The sequence below is a fragment of the Mus caroli genome, chromosome 13 (assembly GCF_900094665.2).
Source record: "Mus caroli chromosome 13, CAROLI_EIJ_v1.1, whole genome shotgun sequence".
Classification (NCBI taxonomy): domain Eukaryota; kingdom Metazoa; phylum Chordata; class Mammalia; order Rodentia; family Muridae; genus Mus; species Mus caroli.
Genome location: NC_034582.1, coordinates 29,451,226 through 29,472,860, shown reverse-complemented (window position 1 = coordinate 29,472,860; position 21,635 = coordinate 29,451,226). Strand labels below are relative to the sequence as shown.

The following is a 21,635-nucleotide window of genomic DNA, read 5'->3' as shown; positions in this document are numbered from 1 at the left end:
CCTGAAGGAGTTCCACTCCAAGCCAAAGCGCAGCACCTGAAGGAGTTCCACTCCAAGCCAAAGCGCAGCGCCTGAAGGAGTTCCACTCCAAGCCAAAGCGCAGCGCCTGAAGGAGTTCCACTCCAAGCCAAAGTGCAGCGCCTGAAGGAGTTCCACTCCAAGCCAAAGTGCAGCGCCTAAAGGAGTTCCACTCCAAGCTCATCCTGTTCCCCAGGAAGCCTTCTGCTCCAAAGAAGGGAGACAGTTCTGCGGAAGAACTTAAATTGGCCCACCAAGCTAACAGGACCTGTGATGCCACCCGGAATGTGTACAAAAAGGAAAAAGCCAGAGTCATCACAAAAGAAGAGAAGAACTTCAAGGCTTTTGCCAGTCTTCACATGGCCCATGCCAATGCCTGGCTCTTTGGCATCCAAGCAAAAAGGGTGAAGGAGGCTGCAGAGCAAGACATTGAAAAGAAACAGTTGGAGTGTTGCAATAAATTTTCCATAAAGAAAAAAGAAGGAAGGAAAGGGTTATTTTGGCTTAGAATTTGAGAAGATCTAATCCACTGTGCCAGAGAAGGCATAGTGGCAGTGATATGGGTGGCCAGTCACTTTGCATCTGTAGTGCTAGTACTAGAGGTGAATGCTAGTACTCAGCTTTCTCCCTTTTCTCTGTTTATTCAGTCCAAGAACATAAATGGGGTGGTGCTGCCTACATTCAAGGTGAATCTTTTACTCTTCAGTTAAACCTCTGGAAACACCTTCACAGGTAGGGCTAGAGGTATCAAGTTGAAACTATTTGTCACCACAAATGTACATCTAGTTAGTTGATACCCATACATGTCACTTTCATCCACAAATTTTCACCTTTACAGGCTTCTCTACAGAGAGGATGTTTGTTTAACAAACCAAAGTTAGGTTTGTTTAGGCCCAGGTTGATGGTTGTGCAGGCTTCCTAGAGATCCCTATTCCATGTAGCACATGGGTATATGCTTAGGATTTCTTCCTTTCTCTCCAGAATTCTACCCAAATGAAGGATGCTAAATTTATACTTGCTTTTAGAGTAAACATTAAGGTAGATGGGGAGCTGACAGGCCATGCACTGGTAGCTGGCATTAGCAATATTCCTAGAGAACTCTGTACTTTTTAGTAGCTAACTCTCTGTGTTGAACATTATTGCTCAAAATACCAAGGGGCATGTGATGACCGGCTTTTCTTTTCCAAAGTCTGTGGCCTCTGGGCCCACCATGCCCCTATTGCTTTCCTTTATTAGATGCAGCTTCAGAAGCCAGAGTCATCTCTTACACACCACAGACGTGTGGCATTTCTGGACTGGCCTAAGTCCCATGCTGAGCCTGAAGCTCCCTCTGGAAATAACAAAGGTAGGTGAGAAGGAGTTAGAAATTACCCCCTATGAGTTAATAACACTAAATGTTCTTGAGAGAAAATTAAATACCAGTTTATTAAAAAGGAACCCCTCCTCAGTGTGAGGACAAAATGTACAGAATATCATTTTCCCTGTAATTTGATATCTAAAGGGTTTCTGATTTCTTATTGTGTCAAGTTCAAATTGTGGTGGAAAAGTAGAAGAGGAAGTTTCTTGTGGTGAAAGCTTGATGTTCCTAATTTCTTCAAAATTAGTTCTTAGAACTCCTAACCAGTTTCACCTTCTGAGTAGAAGAGATGTTCCACCTGGATTAATGCCTTTTTCCCACCTGTGTTTCCCATCCTTTAGTTGTACTTTGTGAGATACTGGACTTGGAATTTCTCATCATTGTTTAGGTGGTCATTTGTCATACTATAGGAAACATCGTTCAAAAGATTTGCCTTTGACTCCATCCAAAATGATGCAGTTTGTCAGGTCTCAAAGCACCCCCTAGAAGATACTATCATGTAGCTATTAAAATTTTTCTGGTGTGAGGCATAGATTTTTATTACTTTGAGGGTAATATATCTTATTTCCAGTTTTGGCTTCATTTCTCTGATAAGAGATAGTTCTTAATAAGTATTGTTGATCAGCAGGGGTCTAGATGTGGTTTATTTCTCAGAGCTAGAGGAAAGATTGAATTCTAGGACATGTAGCTGCAAAAGGGAAACACATGCCTTAAATGTGCACAAGCCCCAGAAAGTAAGTTATTCTACAGGGAGCTGGGCTTGGTAGCCCTGCTGTGTCCACTCTGCCCTATAGTTGATGAACCCAAGTTCATCAACTTCAGACTGCCACCAGAGGGCAGCAGATGCACAGCTCCAAGTATTTAGGAACAAGTTAGTCATACCTATTTTACTCTGGGAAGCTCTTTTGTAGACTCAGGCACGTCAGGGACCAAGTGATCTTATAAGATCAATGAAACAAGTCAGGTATTTGGAATTCAGTTCTTGTTATTTCCAGAGGTTTTGGAGTCTTATTCGGAAAGTAATCACTAATGTCTAGAATGTTTAAGAGTTTTTTTTAAAAAAAGTATGTGTGTGTACTTAGAGAAGGCCAGAGGTGTTGGATCTCCCAGAGCAGAAGTTACAGGTGGTTATGAGCTGCCCTATGTGGGTGTTAGGAAGAAAACTCAGGTCTCCCTTAAGAGCAATACTAACTCCTAACTGCTGAGCCCCTTCTAGCTCATATGCTTAGATCTTGAAGTATTTTTCTTTAGTAGTTTCAAAGTATTAGTTATTTCACATTAAGATCTTTAATACAATTTAAGCTACATAGTGACAGACAGAGATCTAGTTTCATTCTTCTACGTGTGGATATTAGAGACTAACTGTTCCTTTCTTCTTCGTTTTTCAGGATCAGGTGTCTGAAGTTGCTTAGGCTTATTTCTAGATCCTCTGTTCTATTCCTTTAGTCTATTGCCCAAGGAGCTTCCCTAGTCTTTTAAGGGATCTCAACTCAGGCCTAACTAGGATCTGTGGCTTTGACACAGAAATAATTTCAAGACTAGCCAGTATGAAACACATAGCTATGGCATGTGTGTAGAGATCAAAGAACAACTTTCAGGAGCTGGGTTCTTGTTTTCCATCTTGTTGAAGTAGGGTCTTTCTTACTCAGCTGCTGCCAGGGTAGCTGGCCTGCAAACTCCCATTTCCCCTTAGGAGTGCTGGGATTATAGATGCATACCATCACATGTAGCTTTTTACATGGGTACTGGGGATCAGACTTGATCCTCAGAACACCCAACAGTTTGGTGTGTGCTTCACTTAAGAGTCACACTTCCACTTTCCTGCCTCCACCTTGGACCATGCAACTGCTGTGATGTTAATGCCTAAGAACCAAATTGCCATCTATGAACTCCTTCTTAAGGATGGAATAATGGTCACCAAACATTGGATGCTTAAACATCCTGCACTGGCAAATAAGATGTACCCAACCTTACTATAATGAAGACCATATAGTCTTTCAAACGTCGAAGCTATGTAAAGGAGCAGTTTGCATGTAGATCAACTTCCTTCCTTCCTTCCTTCCTTCCTTCCTTCCTTCCTTCCTTCCTTCCTTCCTTCCTTCCTTCCTTTCTCTCTCTCTCTCTCTCTCTCTCTCTCTCTCTCTCTCTCTCTTTCTTTCTTTCTTTCTTTTTCTTTCTTTCTTTCTTTCTTCCCTCCTTCCCTTCCTCCCTCCCTCCCTCCCTTCCTTCCTCCCTCCCTCCCTTCCTTCTTCCTTCCCTCCTTCCTCCTTCCCTCCCTTCCTCATTTCCTCCATTCTTTCCATTTTTTTCAGTTCAGAATTTATAAGTGTATATCAATCACAGTAACTTAAATACAGAAGGGGTTAGTACACCACAAGCATTTTCTATACTTTTCTTCTATGGTAATTATGAAACAAACCCAGTCAAAACACAAGACTACGAGATTTCCCTCCCAAGAACTATCTAGCCAAAAGGACCAGTTCTCACAGAGTCATGAACCACCTTGTTCGTGATGGAGTATTAGTAAAACTATTTCTAAGTGCTCATTAGAGGCCCCTGTAATACATCATCTAAAGCTAGCTTCTTGTGATGTCCCTTTCTAGACCATGACAGGATTTAATGTAGCTGGTGTCAGACTAAGGGGAGGCAGCAGCAGACTGGGGAGGCTCCTATATGCCTTCTGATGGTCACTACACATGCATTTGTGTTATGTTATTGAGAAAGAATTTCAGGGTAAATGGCTATTATGGTGAGAAGTTAGCATCCTAACCCAATAACTGCTGTAATTGGGGTTCCTGGAGACATTTCTGTTGGTACCTTACAAACGAAGGTATCCAGTATCTCTGAGATTACTTCCAGCTACCTCTGGAGATAGTGCCTCCCACAGCCTGCACCCCAGCCATCCTCAAACTGGCAGACTTTGGCCTAAAGTTCTAGAGGGTGAACCACCTGCAAGATTGACAAGAGAGGAGGCAGACAGAGACACCTACAGAAGGACTGCTATGCCCCTGGTGCTAACAAAAAAAGCTGAGACTGGGGCTTAACTGAATTCCAGTTTAGAGGGTGACTTTGGTTGTGGACATGGTCAGCTATCTTAGTGAAGTAGGAGATTATTTTGTGTTGAATAACTTAAAAGAAAAAAAAAAGGTCACACTTCATTTTCTTTTCAATAGTCACATACTGAATTTTGATGGGCGTGATAGTTTTGTTGTGAAATGCCCCCACAGGCACAAATATCTGAATACTTGTTCCCCAGTTAGTGGTACTGTTTGGGATGTAGGTGCAGGGGGAAGTACATCACTAGGGGTGGGCTACGAGGGTTTATAGTCTTGCCCCCACTTTTTGCTTGCTTTCTTCTGCATCCCGCATGTGTATGTGATCTGCCATCTCCTTCAGCCATGCCATGCCTTCCTTACCGTTATGGACTCATTTTCTCTCTTTGGAACCATAGCTAACATAAACTCTCTCTTTTTAAAGTTGCTTTTGGTCAGCATAGTATTTTATCACAGGAAAAAAATATAACAAATACAGCAGGTTTAAAGCTATTATTATTATTTTTTTAAAAGGAGTTGCTAAGCAACCTAACCGAGATTACAGGACATGTGGCAGAATTATATCTGATAAGGTAAAACTATAGGTCTCAGGGATGCTTCAGATCAGGGTGCCCTACCCAGGACTAGAGAGTAAAATTTTCATTTGACAATATGGGGACCAAATTAGTAGAAGGATAGAACTGGAATTTAAAATGAGGTCATTTAAAGGAAGATGAGAATGGAGGAAAAAGAAAATAGTAAAACCAGGTAAACTGAAAATGTAAAATACTATGGAAGGAAACATCCTAATATGTCTGGATCACAAAGCAAAGAAATGGACCAGAATATCCGCCAAGACAGGCAAACTTAATTTCAAAATTAAATTCACCTGCCTGTGGTTTATGAATTTTATGTCAACACCAAAATCACTATACTATTACTACAGACACAGGAGTAATGTAGTACACTATAGTGTGGTGGAAGCTATGTGTCCTTCATAATCTGAATTCTTCTGTTCCACATTAATTTTATGGGGCCACATCTATATGTAGACTATTATAAAAGAAATGTTGCTATACCCAGCATATCTGTATTTCTATGATTTACTCTTTTCCATATTTACCCTTTCCTGTTTTTTGCCCCACCATTGCATATCATGTGCTTTCAGTTTATCTTATTTATTCCCTTCTGTCTTAGGGTTTTACTGCTGTGAATAGATACCATGACCAAGGCAACTCTTATAAGGACAACTTTTAATTGGGGCTGGCTTACAGGTTCAGAGGTTCAGTCCATTATCAGCAAGGCAGGAGTTTGGCAGCATCTAGGCAGGCATGGTGCAGGGGGAACTGAGAGTTCTACATCTTCATCTGAAGACAAACGGGGTGAGACTGGCCTCCCATGCCAGCAGTGACACACCTACAAGAACAAGGCCATGCCTCCTAATAGTGCCACTCCCTGGGCCAAGCATATATAACCACACCCATCTCTCCTGCTTTCTTTTTTCCTTTCTTCCCTGCCTTTCTCTCCTTTTCACCCCTCTCTTTCTGCTTTTGCTATTTGTGACAGGGTCTCATGTAGCATAGGCTGACCCTGAAATTACTATGTAGCTAAAGCTGACCTTGAATTCCTGGTCCTTTGCCTCCTAAATACTAGATTCACAAACACATGCCATCATACCTGTCAGTTTTCTTCCATTCTTACTTTCTTTTGGGCAATTGGATTAAAAAAAATTCTATTTTCTCCTCTGCTAAGTTGGCCATTAGCTTCTATTTTAGATAACTCTAGTAACTTGAATATATACATGCCACTTGAAGTGACTGTTTTTATTTTAGATTATGCCATTTTACACATTATTTCCTGAGTATTATCACTGCATTCCCTTGCCTCAGCTACCACACTGAATTGGACAATATAATAATAATTTCATACTAAATTATTTGCGTAGGGTTAACACATTCCCCACTGTCCTTGTTCCCCATGTCCTCTGCATTTCAGTCTATCTTTCATTTCTTATATTATTGCCCTTCTGAAAGACATATAATCTTAAGAAATTTCTTTAGTAATGTATGTTCATTGAAAACTGTCTCATTTTAATCTGTTAAATGTCTTAATTTTTCTCTTAAGGTCTAGATCTGGTTATTCAGTTTTGCAGCCATTTTCATGTTTCCTGTGTGTTGGATGGCTTCACTGTGCTATGTCTAATAGTTGTTTTTATTTGTGCTGCTTGATCCATGTGGTATTTATTAAACTTGACAACCAATTAATGTTTTCTATAAAATTTATGTCTTTTTATTTCTCAATTTGCCATGCCTCTAGTTTTTGTAGTTTTCATTTCTCTTCTTACTTGGTCACATGTTTGTGGGAGAAGGGTGGTGGTGGTGGTGGTGAACTTGCTTCCGTGGAGGCGTAAGGTTAACTGTTGGAAGGGCTTCCTCAGTCACTTTTTGAGACATGCTCTGTCACTGAACTTGGCTCATGACCTTTTGGTTGGAAGGGCTGGACAGCAAAGCCTGGGATCTGTTTGCCTCTACCCTCTAGCACTGGGGTTCCAAGCACATACCCAGCTTTTTGGGTGTTTGCTCAAGACCCAAACTGATTCCCATGCTCGCACAGTAAGCACTTTAACCACAAAGTCCTCCATCTATCTAGCATCTGTTCAGTTCTTTTTAGCTCATTAAGTCTCTCATCTGTGTGCCTACTAGTTTACCTGGCCAGTGTTTAATTTCAACCTTTATTTCAACTCTGAAAGATGTATTACTTTGAAGTTTGCTTACTTTTGAATGTGTGTAAACACTTTATATGTGTTTGTTTATGTGATATGTCTCATATTGCCACTATGTGAAACTCATGAGTGATTTGTGTTTAGTCAAAGTCATGTTTTACTTCTTTTTGTGCTTGGTGATTTTGGAAGGTTTATAGGAAGCTCATCTTAGCACTAGAAAATGCCTGTAGTTAGGGAATGATGTTTTCCTTCAGAAGGAATTTATGATCTTTATTTTCTATACCAAAGATTGATCTCATTGAATCATTTGAGGCCACTTCTTTTAAAATTCTTCTGACATTGTAGATGTGGATGCCATAGGTTCAAGCCAAGATTTTATGGTATAGGTCAGGATTTTTTTCTCATTCAAAACTAAGACAGAGATAGCCTGTTTACTATTAAAGACAGAATTTTCTACCTTTTCACAAGGGTGGACCCTTTATAAATGGTCTCTTTTGTTTTTTGTTTGTATATGCATATATTTTTCTTTTGTTAAGATAAGATCTCCCTAATGTAACCCAGGTTTGCTAGAACCTACTTTGGAAAGAGGCTCGCTTGGAGTGAACACAGCAGTCCTCCTGTCTCTACACCCAAGTGCTGGAATTATAGGGGTGTTGCCAACTCCTTAACAAGGATTGAGTATCTGCTCACGTCGCACACACCTGTAGTGCAGTTAGTTTGACTCCGTTTGTCCAGTTGCTGCTGTAAACATGAGGCCAGGGCAGCCCGAGGTGCCACACTTGCCTATCACTCGGCTGTAAGTGACTAGGTTTGCCGTTGAGATATGCTTTCCCACTTCCTTACTTTTTCATTTTAGTAATGCATTTAGATTAGTGTTCATAGTGGTTTATCTGATAGAAGTTTTGCTGCCATAGGAGAGCATTTGTAGAATAACTTGTCTGCTAAAGTGTGGGGGAGGGGGGTCAGTCTTAGCAAGGTTTAATCTCAGCTAGATACCCAGTGTGGTGGTTTGAATAAGAATGGACCCCGTATGCTTATATTTGAATGTTTAGGGAGTGACATAAGGAGGTCTGGCTTTGCTGGGGTAGATGTGGCCTTGTTGAAGGAAGTGTGTCACTGTGGGTGGGCTTTGGGATTTCAAAAGCCTAGCCTAGTCCCAGTGGTTTTCTCTCTGCCAGTTGCTGGCAGATCCAGATGTAGAACTCTCAGTTACTTCCCAGCACTGTGTCTACTTGCATGTCACCATGCTTCCCACCATGACAATAATGGCCTAAACCTTTGAAATTGTAAGCAAGCCCCAGTTAAATGTTTTCTTTAAGAATTATGGTAAGGGGCCTGGAGAGGTGGCTCAGGGGTTAAAAAGCACTTGCTGCACTGGAGGGTACCAGATGCCAGGGAAGTGAGAGGCTCCCAGGACCCAAGGGGGATGACTTTTGTCAAAATTTGAAATACACAGTGAAGGGAACCTGTAGAGACCACTTCTAGTAGATAGGCATAGCCCCAGTCAAGGGATGGGGCCACCCACCCATCTCAGAATTTTTAACCCAGAAATGTTCCTGTCCAAAGGAAAGACAGGGACAAAAAATAAAGCAAGACTAAAGGAAGGGCCATCTAGGGACCTCCCCACCTGGGGATCCATTCTGTCTGCAGACACCAAACCAGACACTGTTGCTGTTGCTAAGAGGTGCACACTGACAGGAACCTGGTGTGTCTGTTCCCTGGGAGGTTCTGCCAGCATCTGACCAATGCAGATGTGGATGCTTAGAGCCAATCATCAGACTGAGCTCAGGGACCCTAGTGGGGGAGCTGGCAGAAAGACTGGAGGAGTGGAGGGAGATTGCAACCCCATAGGAAGAACAGTGTTGGCTGGCTGGACCACCGAGTGCTCCCAGGGACTAGACCAACAACCAAGGAGTATACAGGGAGGGAATCCATGACTCCATATACATATGTAGCAGAGGATGGCCTTGTCTGACATCAATGGGAGGGGAGGCTCTTGGTCCTGAGGAGGTTTGATGCCTCAGCATAGGGGGATGCTGGGGTGGTGTGATGGGAATGGGTGGGTGGTGGGGGAGCACCCTCACAGAGGCAAAGGGGAGGGGAGAGAGGGCTGATGGGGGTGTTGTGGAGGGGTAACCAGGAAGGGGATATCATTTGAGATGTAAACGAGAGGAATGATTTAATAAAAATAAAATTTAATAATAATAAAGAAGAGAGTACTGGCTGAAATTCCAGAGGACTTGAGTTCAATTCCCAGTACCCACCCGTCATCTGTAATTCCTGTTCTAGGGAGATCTGACACCCTCACACATGCAATCAAGACACCAATGTACATAAAATAAAAATAAATTATTAAGAAAAAGAAAAGGAATTGCTGTGGTCATGGTGTCTCTTCACAGCAATAGAAATCTTCTAAGACAACTAGCAAAAAAATCTCTGACTCACAAAGCATCAGGCTATTACTGAGCAGGGAGTTCTTTCCTTGTCATGAGCTTCTGAAATGTGTTTGTTCAGGGTTCCTGAGTGGCCCAGGGAAGAGCTCCAGAAAAGGGTATAGTGATGGGACCCTGAAAACGTCACTTTACCTCTGTCTCAGTTACTTACCTGTAAAATGAAGATAATCATAAAACCTTCCTGAAGACTGTTAGCACATGCTTAGAAGAAACTTTCACACCCCCCTCCCCAGGTCTGTACCAGGACTTTGGGATCCCAAGCTGTTTTCAAGCTGTTTCTGAGGCTCAAGAAGCTAGTTTATTAGCTTTTCATTGCTGTGACCAAAATATCTAAGAGAAAAAACTTAGAGGTGGAAAGTTTATTTTAGCTCACAGTTTCAGCCCATTGAGAACTATTCATATCATCTTGGAGAGGAAGAAAAGGGAATTCCTGAAGAGGTTAGGGCAAGATATAGTTCCCTCGGACGTGCTTGTGTCCTGCTGCTTCCAGCTAGGCCTCACATCCTAACTTTCAACACTTCCCAATAATGGTGTCATACAAATCTATTAAAAGGCTAATCTATTGGTTAGGGACAGCCTCCTGATCCAGTTGTCATTAGAAATGCTCTCAGACATATCAGAGATCTACGCCACTAGTCTCTTAAGCACTGTTCATCCAATCAAGCTACCTAGCACAGTTACATATGCCAGAACTGGAGACACACTGTCTTCTTGCTTGTTAGGTGGTATAATAATGGAAGGCCAAACCCTTTTACATCACAAATGGGAAAACTGATACCCCAAAGGCTGGCTGGTATGCTTAAGGCCACTCAGTCATACTGGGACTGGATGATGTATTAAGCCTCTGCTTACTTCACCAGTTTGCCACAGTGACAGATACTTAATTTTTTTCTCTTCTCCTTTTGCTTATTAGATGCTTCTATACACTGAACTCATCTGGGGAGAAAAGGATTTTGATAACTTGTATGGCTTTAAGTTTTGCTAGTTTTTGTATAATTATCTGTTGATTACCCAAATTTGTTTCCATTGTAATTGATACAAACTTAACCCCCACTTAAGCTCCAAAGGGCAGTTCATTACCTCATAACTGGAATGCTGATGACTAACTTTTGCAGATGAGCATAGGTACATGTGTTCAACAGATGCCAGCAGAAGTATCTTTCTATAGTGTAGATAATCTTTTCCTCAACATGATTTTGGTTGTAGGCTGACATCTCTATGTATGGTTTCTGATTTACAATGCCACAACTCCAACAAAAAAGGGCTTTATTTCTCAGGTCTGATCAGTCCCTGAATTTAATTTCTTTTCTGGCTTGGGTTATTTCTGGGCCATAGAACATGGATTAGTCTGGTCTGTCTGATGCCACAAGTGGGTACAAAGGAGGGACCACCATTGAGAAAACAACATATCTCAGCATAAGGACACAATACCCAAAGGGAAATCAGTGTTGCCACCAGAAAGACCAGGAAGATGTACGAGAGAAGCTGAGTGTGCACAGTGCCACATACCAGCTTAGTGGAGGGCCATGTCTAAGTTCAAATCCTACATCTGCCTCTTTATAGCTGTGACCCTTGAGCAAGAAATAGTCTTAATTCTGCTTCAGTGTCTGTGCCTATAAAATGAGACAACTTTTCTTGCTTACAAGGCTATTAAAAGAATTCAATGAGATACCATATAACTAAAAAGTGTTAGCAGTTTCTGGCATGTTAAATATTCAGTGTGTGTGTGTGTGTATGTGTGTTTGTGTATGTGTTAGATACTTTTTCCTTACCATTATAACTAGCACTGCTAACAAACAAATAACAAAACTCAAACAGCTGTTAATTTCCAAAATACTTTCACTTTCTTTTTATTTTTGTAGAATAGAGCCTTTGGTTTTCTTGCCAGATGGTCTCAGTGGTGCTGGACCAATTACTACTGTACTAGATAGAGAGGCTCTGGTGTAATCCAAGTGGAGTAATACTTGAAGGGCAAGTCTGTTGGCCTAGCACACTCATCAGTGGGAGGGTCTCATGTAACAAGATGGGTTTCTCCAAGGATGCTATACCACCTCCATCAAGAAATTGCTCACAAACCACCTAATTCCTAATCCCTGTGTTTTGCCATCTTCTGGGGCTTGTGTTCTCCACTTAGAGACTTTTGCCAGCATCTCTGTCCTTTGGAGCTGCTAGGATTTTCCACCACACTCCCCCTACATTCTGACATTAACAATGCTTCCTTCTTTGTTACTCACCTCTGCTCAGAGTGGCTCAAGGAACTGAATTCCACAGAGACAAGGATTTTACAAGGTCACAAAGGCCCTGTGTTCCTAAGGGAATGGTGCCTAATAACATAACCATGGGTGAGGCCATTTCCTTCTCTTTGTAGAGAAGCAATTCCCACTGCCCTGGTTTGTAATATAGAAAACTATGCTACAAAAGTAGAAATTTTAGAGAAACATTAAAGAACTGAAAAATGAATGAATGACCAGGTAGAACTAATACAGTGCAACAAGCTGATTTTTGAAATATTTGATCTAGTTGTATTAAACTGAAGACACTCATTGGTGGGCACTGTTAAATACATCTCAGGATACAACACTACCTTCTCTTTGCACATGTTTTAGGTCTTTCACTGTATTGCTTGTCAGCTGTACTCAGAGCACAAAATGTTACTCTTGGAAGTACCAAGGGGGTGTGCAGTGGATGGGTTCTTCCTTCCAGATGCTCTTCAGCCGCTGGGCCCATGATGCCAGCATCACTTTTTTTTCTTCTTCTGATGAAACATCAAGACCAAAACTGATCTGGGGGGCAAGGACTTTAAATCCACAGAAGTGCAATGTACCATGCTGAAGCCAGAAAGAAAAGAAATAAACATAACCACACGCTTTATGTACATTCACTTAAACTAGTAGAGGGGGGAAGTTGTGTGATTAAGCTTTAAAAATTATGAAACAATGCTACAAAGTAATTGATAACAATCCCCTTCTGGATAGCTGCAGGATAGAGTGCTTCATTAGCAGAAGAACCTGGCAGCTAGAATTTACAGACAGATCTCTACTAATGAATCCACCACTAAACAGAGTTTTGATGGATTTGGCAAATTATGCTATTTTTCCAAATATGCTATTTGAAATATATTTGTCAAAATATGTTATTATATATTCAGTGTTAAGCACAGAGAGGTTATTTTAGCTATGATGTGCTGCTGTTGACCATACTGGTTAAATCAAAACAAATTTTATGCAATATTTGTTGTATACTACTTATGTAGAATAATAATAAACTAATAAGGCTCTATCTAGGCCATTAGGAAATAAATTACAAGTAATTCTAGAAGTGTAGATTAAGTGGACTTTTAATTTTTTTTAATTATGTTTACCATTACTTTTACTTTATGTTATTATAAACTGGGGTAAAGTACATGTTTTTAAAACAAGATTTAAGATTAGTCAAGGACATATGTGAGAATGGCTAGCCTTCAGAGAGGGAAGCTCACAGATTGTAATTGACCTTAATGGAGCACCACTAATCCACTAACTGGAATCATCTTTCAAAACAAGCCTACTTTCTCCCTAGAAATACCACACTTGGTCTTTTGGACTATGCTTTTAAAAACTCACATGCGCCGGGCGTGGTGGTGCACACCTTTAATCCCAGCACTTGGGAGGCAGAGGCAGGTGTATTTCTGAGTTTGAGGCCACCCTGGTCTACAAAGTGAGTTCCAGGACAGCCAGGACTATACAGAGAAACTCTGTCTTCAAACAAACAAACAAACAAACACCAACTCACATGCTCATCCAAGCCTTCCCTATCAGGTGGAGTTAGAGGACAAAAAGCCCACATATATGTTTTTATATTACTTTCCCTCAGATGTTATGATTTATTGAAAATCAGTTCTTAAAAATCCATTACTGGGTGCTGGAGAAATGGTTCAGCAGTTAAGAGTCCTCAGTGGGTGTCTCTTGTGAGGCTATGCCGGGGCCTAGCAAACACAGAAGTGGATGCTCACAGTCAGCTATTGGATGGATCACAGGGCCCCTAATGGAGGAGCTAGAGAAAGTACCCAAGGAGCTAAAGGGGTCTGCAACCCTATAAGTGGAACAACAATATGAACTAACCAGTACCCCCTGGAGCTGTGTCTCTAGCTGCATATGTATCAGAAGATGGCCTAGTCGGCCATCACTGGGAAGAGAGGCCCATTGGTCTTGCAAACTTTATATGCCTCAGTATGGGGGAACACCAGGGCCAAGAAGTGGGAGGGGGGAGGGTATGGGGGACTTTTGGGATAGCATTGGAAATGTAAATGAAGAAAATACCTAATAAATTAAAAAAGAAAAAGACTCCTCAGTGGGTATGGCAGCATTGATCCATAACCTCAGTATATGTGGGGAGAAGAGCAAAGGCAGGCAGATCCTGGGACTCACTAGCCATGCAGTCAAGCCAAATCAGCAAGCACCATGGTCAATGAGAGATGTAATCTCAAAAAATAAGGTAGAAAGTGATCAAGGAATTTATTTGAAACTGACCTCTAGCATTCACACATGCATGTACGGGCAAGTGCATCCACACACACACAAACATACACTTCCATAACACAAACATGAGAACAAACAACAAAGGCAAGGAATGAACTTAAATACATACTGTCTGTATAAAGAAAACTCCTACTGCTCAGTCAGGCCTCAAGCTTGTGTAGCTGAGGATAACTCTGAACTTCTGAGCCTCCTGCCTCCACCTCCTAAGTGATGATTATGGGCATGCACTACCACAACTAGCTTAGAGGAAGCTGGAGCTCAAACTCTACTAGGCATGGTATGCACTCAGCACTTGCTCCACCACAGACTCATACCTGCAGCTTCTGTCCACAATGTCTACGTTGACAAAAGCAATCTCTCTAACTATTAAGTACAAGCTTTCCTCGTAACTGTAGTACATCCATTTAGGTTTCAAGGACTCCTAAGAGTCTTTGCCCTGAAGTCTGCCTCTTGTTCTCTGTCCTTCATCAGGAAGTTCCATGCACATGGGCATCTTAGCCTGCTGGAACTCACTCTTTCATCGCCTTTCTCTTCTATAAAGGGCTATTCTTCAGCTACTCATCTGTCTAGGTTGTTCAGAGGCGCAGGTGAAGCTATCCATATCACAGGGTCTGTGGTACCCCTCACCAAGGCTAAGGAGTGTTGCTAGCTTTGTAGATCATTGTAAGTCTGGAAAGGGCTCTCTAGGCCTTGCTGTTGCTCATCACTCATACCCATACACCTGGTCCCACCTCAGGGCTATCACAATCCCCAGAAAACAGACAGCAGGCTAACTAGGTTTGGCTTAACTTTGAGTCAAACATTATCAAAAGTTGTATGTTTTCCCTCTGAGCCAGCCTTTAAACTGCTATCAATTTAAAAAATAAAATAAGGACAAAATGTTATTATTTTCTCTATCTAGTTGGGAGTCAAAATGATATGGAGTGTCAAGCTTATAAGACATATGTGCACGTATGTGTATGTAGGGTGCAGGGTGAGGAATTGTCCAATGGGCCAGCAAAGTAGAGAAGGCATGTTTACCTGAAGTGGCCACAGGAAGTACCGGAAATCTCCACTGATCCCATCTTTTGTGTACATCTCTGCTGTACCTCCCGTGGTCAAGGAAAGGAGAGCTAATTTACCCTACAAGCAGGGGAGAAAGTAAATGCATAATGTGACTACAAGAAGAGGAAACTGTGCTCCTATGGTGTAGTGCAGAGAATATGATGGCCAGAAGGGAGTCTGGGGTCAGGTTTTTTCCAGGGTAGACAGATGTAATCCTCCCATGTCCCATGGGCCCATTTAAAGATGATAACTAATGCCCTAACAGGGATGGGGACAGAGCAGGCAGCAAAGGGACAAGTGAACATCAAACTTCTAACATACAGGACTTCTCAGGGAACTAGGTTTCAGAGACACCATGAGACAGACCTGAGATACTGACCACAGGGCTAATGGAAAGGTGATGGGGCTTACACAGGATGATTGTGCCATGAAGGTCAGCATCTTGGTTACCTGGTTCATTTTCATCATATACATTTAATTTCTGAAATTTTTAGAATTTAAAGCCATTTGCTTAGCAGAATGTTCTCTCAATAAGATACAGATATTATTCATGATACCTACCAGGTTTCACACTCCCTCTCCTACAATATAGGAACTGTGTGATTACAGGCCCCCAGGGTAAGCATATGAACCCAAAGGTGTCAACTGGTATACAAGACCAGCCAGACTGTCACAGAGTTGGTACTCTGGCAGTGGGGCTGATAAAGGTACTGTCCATGTCATTCGCCCTTGCTGAGTACTCAGCCCATACTTTCTTTGCCTTGTGTGTAGATTAGTGTGGATGGATAACCCCCCACTATCAAAAAGCTCTGTGAATTCAAAAAGGATGTACTTGTCATCCATAAAGTGTGTTGTGCAGAATTAACTGCTTAATGAATATTTACATATCTAATGCAAAAATTCAAATTAGAAATATAAATTAATAGATGCCCTCAATTTCCTTCCATTGGACAGATCTGTAGTGATCCTTATCTCCAGAGAACATACCTTGAGAAAACCAGAGTCATAAAAGCCTGGGATATCAAAGGCAAACCCTCGGCACAGCACCCTATCCATCCAACCTTTTAGGATTGCTGGAACGCTGAACCAGTATAGTGGAAACTGGAGATGGAACAAGCAGAGACAAATTATGACCTATCTCAGGATTCATACTTTAGTTCCACTGATCTCTCCTCTGATGGCACCCAGTAGGCAAAGGTAGCCTACAGGATCAGCCTAGTGTGGACACAACATGAGCACAGTGGGGAGAAGGGTAGAGATGACTATGGTACTGAGGAAGTGTGCTGGATAGCTTTATGTCAGTTTGACAAAAGCTAAAGACATCTGAGAGGAGGGAGCCCAATCAAAAACATGCTTCCATAAGATGAGGTTGTAGGCAAGTCTGTAGGCATTTTCTTAATGAGCGATCAAAGTTCTGACTATTGTGGGTGGTACCATCCTTGCACTGGTGGTTCTGAGTTGTATAAGAAAGCAGGCTGAGCAAGCCACATGGAGCAAACCAGTTAGCAGCAGCACTCCTTTGTGACCTCTGCACTAACTCCTGCCTCTAAATTCTCTCCCTGTTTGAGTTCCTGTCCTGACTTTTTCAGTGATAGTCTATGGATGTGGAAGTGTAAGCCAAATCAGCCCTTTCCCCCCTCAATTTGCTTTTGGTTATGGTGTTTCATCACAGCCATAGTAACCCAAACTAAGATAGGAGGTAAAAACAGAGACTTTGGGTCGTTGAAGTCCTTGTGTGATGGAAATCTGGGGAGAGCAGGGCTCTCCAGAAGTGCTGCCATGGCCATTCTCGTCCAAAGGACTCAGGTTGAGCAGAACCCTTATTTACTGAGTTTGACTTATATTTCAGTCAATGTAACAACACTAAGTGGATGCTCACAGTCATCTATTGGATGGAACACAGGGCCCCCAATGGAGGAGCTAGAAAAAGTACCCAAGGAGCTGAAGGGGTCTTCAACCCTATAGGAGGAACAATATTAACTAACCAGTATCCCCAGAGCTCATGTCTCTAGCTGCATATGTAGCAGAAGATGGCCTAGTCAGCCATCACTGGGAGGAAAGGCCCTTGGTCTTGCGAAGATTATATGCCCCAGTACAGGGGGATGCCAGGGCCAGGAAGTAGGAGTGGGTGGGTTGGGGAGCAGGGCACGGGGAGGGTATAGGGGACTTTCGGGATAGCATTTGAAATGTAAATGAAGAAAATATCTGATAAAAAATTGTTTTTGAAAAAAAGGAGCAGATGCTTATATGACTACCCAGATTGTTATAGGTACATGTTAACTCCACCCTGTCCAGTTCTGGCAGGAGTGGCCATATTGAATTAGTGCTCCTGGAAGTCAATTTGTTGGTCTAGTTCCTTATGTAGCAGCTTCTTGGGAATATATACACCAATCTAGTGTGTGTGTGTATTGATATGTATGTAGCAACCAGTCAGAGGATGGAAACAAGGTTGTCCTGTTAATGGTCAGGGCATGTAATACAAGAATTGGCCGAAATTGCCTTGATAAGCAATTGGGCAAAGAAATCTGGTTCCAGCTAGCTGGCATGTCTGGGTCAGTGACTTTGGGAGGATGAAAACAGCAATACTCGCACAATTCAGATGCTTCTGGGACTACTGGGCCATGAGTACATTCTTTATTCATGCTGACTTCAGGAGTGAGGGTTTTGAATAACATTAGCTATAAGGATCTCTTTACTGCAGTAGGTAAGTGTTCTAACTAGAGTTATAACTAAGAAAGTTATTTCAAGTAACTGTGTACATGTCCTAAAAAATACCAGTTCCAAAAGCAGTGTTCAAGTGTTTATTCATAGGAAGATTCTACTCATCTGAGGAAAAAAAAAAAAAAAAACAAGCAAACCTGAAATATCACAAGATCAGCTTCTTGCACCTTTCTCTGTTCTTCAAGTATGTCACTGGTCAGAGCTTTCTTCTTGTAGGCTTCATGGGTTTCTATCCCATAACTGAAGACTTCAGGATTAGAGAGGGCACCTAGCAAAGAAAAGGTCAAGTTTTCATTTGTAGATGAGTATCCCCAGCTTGCCCCAGCTTTCCAAAAATGGCTATGTGGTCTGAGCTCACCAAAGCTTTAGGAATTTTCTGGGATTGACCAGAAGCTCAGCCTTGAAATCAGGATGACAGAGAAGGCTTGGAGAACACTGGTAAGAGTGCTTCCTATCTTCCAGGAACTGTGGTCTGCACAGGTCACTTCTCATTTCTCCCCAGCAACCCAAGAGATCACTGAAATTCCTGACTTAGTAGAAAGGAAGCCAAGACTTGTAAGAAGCTAGGTACTTAGTGCCATGTGAGTCCCAGGTAGCAGAAGTGACCCTGCAGGTATGGTGGCCCAAGACTGAAAACAGTATACAGATTAAATGCAGTCCCCATCAAAATTCTAGCACAATTCTTCACAGACATGGAAAGAGCAATTCTCAATTTCATATGGAAAAACAAAAAACCCAGAATAGCAAAAACAATTCTTAACAATAAAAGAACTTCTGGAGGAATCACCTTCCCTGACCTCAAGCTGTACTACAGAGCAATAGCGATAAAAACCACATGGTATTGGTACAGAGACAGGTTGATCAATGGAATAGAATTGAAGACCCAGCCAGGCAGTGGTGGTGTACACCTTTATTCCCAGCACTTGGGAGGCAGAGACAGATGGAGTTCTGAGTTCGAGGCCAGCCTGGTATACAGAGTGAGTTCCAGGACAGCTAGGGCTATACAGAGAAACCTTGTCTTGAACCCTTCCCCTCAAAAAAGAGAAAGAATTTAAGGACCCAGAATAAACCCACACACTTATGAACACGATCTTTGACAAAGAAGCCAAAAAATATACAATGGAAAAAAGAAAGCACCTTCAATAAATGGTGCTAGTCTGACTGGCAGTTGGCATGTAGAAAAAAGAAAATAGATCCATATTTGTTACCTTGCACAAAGCTCAAGACCAAGAGGATCAAGGACCTCAACATAAAACCACTGGACTGAAGTTGGGGACATTGTGGTTGAATTAGGAAAAACTGGATGAAGCTGAGAAGGGGAGCAACCTCATAGGAAGACTAGCAGTCTCAACTAACCCAGACGCCTGAGGTCGCTCAGACACTGAGCCACCAACTGGGCAGCATACACCAGCTGGTACTATGCCCGAGCCCCCTGCACCTGACAATTATACAGCCTTGGACTGCCTAGTCTAGACTCAGTGGGAGAAGATGCGCCTAACCCTAAAGAGACTTGAGGCCCCAGGGAGTGGGAAGACCTGGTGGGGTTAGGAAACATCTTCTTCCTCAACATGGGACACAATGAAGGCAGTCCCAAGAGGAAAACTCATAGCCCTGAGTGCCTCCATAAAGAAACTAGAGAGAGCATACACTAGCAGACTGACAGCACGCCTAGAAGCTCTAGAACTAAAGGAAGCAAATTCACCCAAGAGGAGTAGACGGCAGGAAATAATCAAACTCAGGGCTGAAATCAACCAAGTGGAAACAAAAAGAACTATTCAAAGAATCAACCAAACCAGGAGCTGGTTCTTTGAGAAAATCAACAAGATAAACCCTCCACCAGACTAACTAGAGGGCATAGGGACAGTATCCTAATTAACAAAATCAAAAATGAAAAAGGAAACACAACAACAGAACCTGAGGAAATCCAAAACATCATCAGATCCTACTACAAAAGGCTATACTCAACAAAACTAGAAAACCTGGATGAAATGGACAACTTTCTAGACAGATACCAGGTACCTTGGTGTGACTCTAACTAAGGAAGTGAAAGAGCTGTATGATAAGAACTTCAAGTCTCTGAAGAAAGAAATTGAAGAAGATCTCAGAAGATGGAAAGATCTCCCATGCTCATGGATCGGCAGGATTAATATAGGAAAAATTGNNATCCTGCCAAAAGCAATCTACAGATTCAATGCAATCCCCATCAAAATTCCAACTGATTTCTTCACTGAGATAGAAAGGGCAATTTGCAAATACATCTGGAAAAATAAAAAACCTAGGATAGCAAAAACTATTCTCAACAATAAAAGAACCTTTGGTGGAATCACCATGCCTGACATTAAGCTGTACTACAGAGCAATTGTGATAAAAACTGCATGGTACTAGTACAGTGACAGACAGGTAGATCAATGGAATAGAATTGAAGACCCAGAAATGAATCCACACAGCTATGGTCACTTGACCTTTGACAAGGGAGCTAGAACCATACAGTGGGAAAAAGACAGCATTTTCAACAAATGGTGCTGGCACAACTGGTGGTTATCATATAGAAGAATGAGAATTGATCCATTCTTATCTCCTGTACAAAGCTCAAGTCTAACTGGATCAAAGACTTCCACATACGACTAGAGACACTGAAATTAATAGAGGAGAAAGTAGGGAAAAGCCTCAAAGATATGGGTACAGGGGAAAAATTTCTAAACAGAACAGCAATGGCTTGTGCTGTAAGATCAAGAATTGACAAATGGGACCTCATAAAATTGCAAAGCTTCTGTAAGGCCAAAGACACTGTCAATAAGACAAAAAGTGCACCAACGGATTGGGAAAGGATTTTTACCAATCCTAAATCTGATAGGGGACTAATATTCAATATATATAAAGAGCTCAAGAAGCTGGACTCCAGAAATTCAAATAACCCCATTAAAAAATTGTGTTCAGAGCTAAACAAAGAATTCTCAACTGAGGAATACCGAATGGCTGAAAAGCACCTGAAAAAATGTTCAACATCCTTAATCATCAGGGAAATTCAAATCAAAACAACCCTGAGATTCCACCTCACAACAGTCAGAATGGCTAAGATCAAAAATTCAGGTGACAGCAGATGCTGGCGAGGATGTGGAGAAAGAGGGACAGTCCTCCATTTTTGGTGGAATTGCAAGCTTGTACAACCACTCTGGAAATCAGTCTGGCGGTTCCTCAGAAAATACTACCGGAACATAATACTACTGGAAGATCCAGCAATACCTCTCCTGGGCATATACCCAGAAGAAGTTCCAACTGGTAATAAGAACACATGCTCCACTATATTCATAGCAACCTTATTTATAATAGCCAGAAGCTAGAAAGAACCCAGATGTCTCTCAACAGAAGAATGGATATAGAAAATGTGGTACATTTGCACAATGGAGTACTACTCAGCTATTAAAAACAATGGATTTATGAAATTCTTGGAAAAATGGATGTATCTGGAAGATATCATCCTTAGTGAGGTAATCCAATCACAAAAGAAGTCATTAGATATGCACTCACTGATAAGTGGATATTAGCCCAGAAACATAGAACACCCAAGATACAATTTCCAAACCATAAGAAATTCAAGAAGAGGGAAGACCAATGGGTGGATACTTCATTTCTCCTTAGAATAGGGAACAAAATACCCATGAAAGGAGTTACAGAGACAAAGTTTGGAGCTAAAATGAAAGGATAGATTATCCAGAGACTACCCCACCGGGGGATCCATCCCATAATCAGCCCCCAAACCCAGACACTATT

At 41.8% G+C, this 21,635-nt stretch overlaps 2 protein-coding genes and 2 pseudogenes across 3 annotated transcripts in view; 3 read left to right on the top strand and 1 right to left on the bottom strand.

Annotated features, from left to right (window-relative positions):
* Positions 1-2,787, top strand: part of LOC110308490 — a 3,685-nt pseudogene extending 898 nt beyond the window's left edge.
* Positions 1-21,635, top strand: part of LOC110307947 (serpin B6) — an 83,762-nt gene that overhangs the window by 6,973 nt on the left and 55,154 nt on the right. Inside the window, exon 2 of the mRNA XM_021180254.1 lies at positions 1,255-1,363. The gene's annotated coding sequence lies outside the window, so the exon portion shown is untranslated. The remainder of the gene's footprint in view (positions 1-1,254; positions 1,364-21,635) is intronic.
* On the top strand, positions 3,229-4,442 carry LOC110308489 (annotated as a pseudogene).
* Positions 11,404-21,635, bottom strand: part of Nqo2 (N-ribosyldihydronicotinamide:quinone reductase 2) — a 20,919-nt gene continuing 10,687 nt past the window's right edge. For both annotated transcript variants that reach the window (XM_021180257.1, XM_021180256.1), the window contains 4 exons: positions 18,002-18,132; positions 16,131-16,244; positions 15,120-15,221; positions 11,404-12,410 (listed from right to left, as the gene is read on the bottom strand). In XM_021180257.1, coding sequence (XP_021035916.1) covers positions 12,234-12,410; positions 15,120-15,221; positions 16,131-16,244; positions 18,002-18,132 — 524 coding nt within the window. In that variant the 3' untranslated portion in view covers positions 11,404-12,233. The remainder of the gene's footprint in view (positions 12,411-15,119; positions 15,222-16,130; positions 16,245-18,001; positions 18,133-21,635) is intronic.